Genomic DNA, 1,370 nt, shown 5'->3' with positions numbered 1-1,370 from the left:
GATGCTAAACTGCCCATCAAACTTGATTGAGATCGATAATGCAGAGTCATTATTTATCCTTGTTCATGAAAAAATTTGCTTTAAAATACAAGTTATATAGCTTATACTTACAAATAAATGGTGTCTCGCAGTTTGGAATAGAAGGAATAAGACTATATTTGTCAAATTACGTTTACAAGCCGCAAAAAAACATATTTATGTGATCAAAAATTTTATTCATTTAAGCGCTTTTATTTTAAAAATATCTTCTTTGTACGGCTTGTAATCGTAATTTGACGATTATAATCTTATTCCTCAATCTATTCCGAACCCGGGAACACCATTCATTTGTACGTATAAACTACATAACTTGTATTTTGAAGCAAATATTTTTATGAACAAATAAACTTTAAAAATTTTTTTGCATTTTTGGTCTTTATCTAATCGTCCCTGGGTTCATTTGTGTACGTACTTTAAAAATGTAAAAGGATTATCAATTCTGTAAATTCAATTCGAAATTAAGTGATTAAACAGAATGTCGGTAAAACACACGGCTTTAGAGGACAGATGAAGCTACAGTCGTATCTGTTAAAGCATGTTTTTAATCTCTGTATCTGAAAAAACGGTTACACATCCAAGTGTCAATCATCGCCGACGTTGCTTGATTTCGAAGATTGCTTGTCGATAAAATAATTAAATAACAAATATTAACGTGATTCGAAACGTATCCATAGATCTTTGGGAAGGACGACTATACCCGAATCCTTATCCTCGAGGCTCGATGGCTGACCCTCAACGAAAAAAAAGTTGAAGTTTTGTAGCAAAAGAACCAATGTCCCGAATATGTTATATCTAGAATAAGTTTCACCTGGACATAATCGATGACCTAGATAAAAGTACAGAAAGAAAATTATTCTTATTGTCATTATTAAAACTAATGTAATAATACTTTATACATACAAAGTTCAGTAAAATTTGTTAATCTTTATTAGATTATGTACATCGACTTACCGAAACTAAAAGGAAGTGAAAAATCTTTGGCTAATTGCCCATCCTCCTTCAGAAATCTTTCCGGTCTAAAAACTTCAGGATCGCCCCACAAGTCAGGATCATGATGCATCGCTGCCAAATTAACGAAAATTGGAGTGTTTTCAGCTATCTCGTAGCCGCCTAAAGTGGTTTTTTTTGTACATCTACGAACTATGCTAAGAGGTAGGATTGTTTCAATTTCTTAACGTTTCTCGTATTACTGCCTCCAAGTAAGACAAACTAAAATAAAATAAGAATACTTTAATAATTATTTTTATATTTATTCTGTGTTAAACGTAATAAAATAAAATTAATTTATGCTAACATGTGAAAATAACAGTAACATTTCTAACGTTAAAAGA

General features: G+C 31.2%; 1 protein-coding gene across 1 annotated transcript; it reads right to left on the bottom strand.

Annotated features, from left to right (window-relative positions):
- Positions 1-470: 470 nt before the first annotated feature.
- Positions 471-1,202, bottom strand: LOC118648427 (probable cytochrome P450 304a1). Its single transcript, XM_036294735.1, has 2 exons — positions 991-1,202; positions 471-865 (listed from the first exon to the last, which is right to left on the bottom strand). The coding sequence occupies exons 1-2, from the start codon at positions 1,097-1,099 to the stop codon at positions 687-689; spliced, it is 288 nt and encodes a 95-aa protein (XP_036150628.1). The 5' UTR covers positions 1,100-1,202; the 3' UTR covers positions 471-686.
- Between the last annotated feature and the right edge of the window lie 168 nt (positions 1,203-1,370).

Source organism: Monomorium pharaonis, unplaced genomic scaffold (genome assembly GCF_013373865.1).
Source record: "Monomorium pharaonis isolate MP-MQ-018 unplaced genomic scaffold, ASM1337386v2 scaffold_430, whole genome shotgun sequence".
Lineage (NCBI taxonomy): Eukaryota > Metazoa > Arthropoda > Insecta > Hymenoptera > Formicidae > Monomorium > Monomorium pharaonis.
The sequence above is the reverse complement of the archived record's forward strand: the minus strand, read 5'-3'. Positions and strand labels throughout refer to the sequence as shown.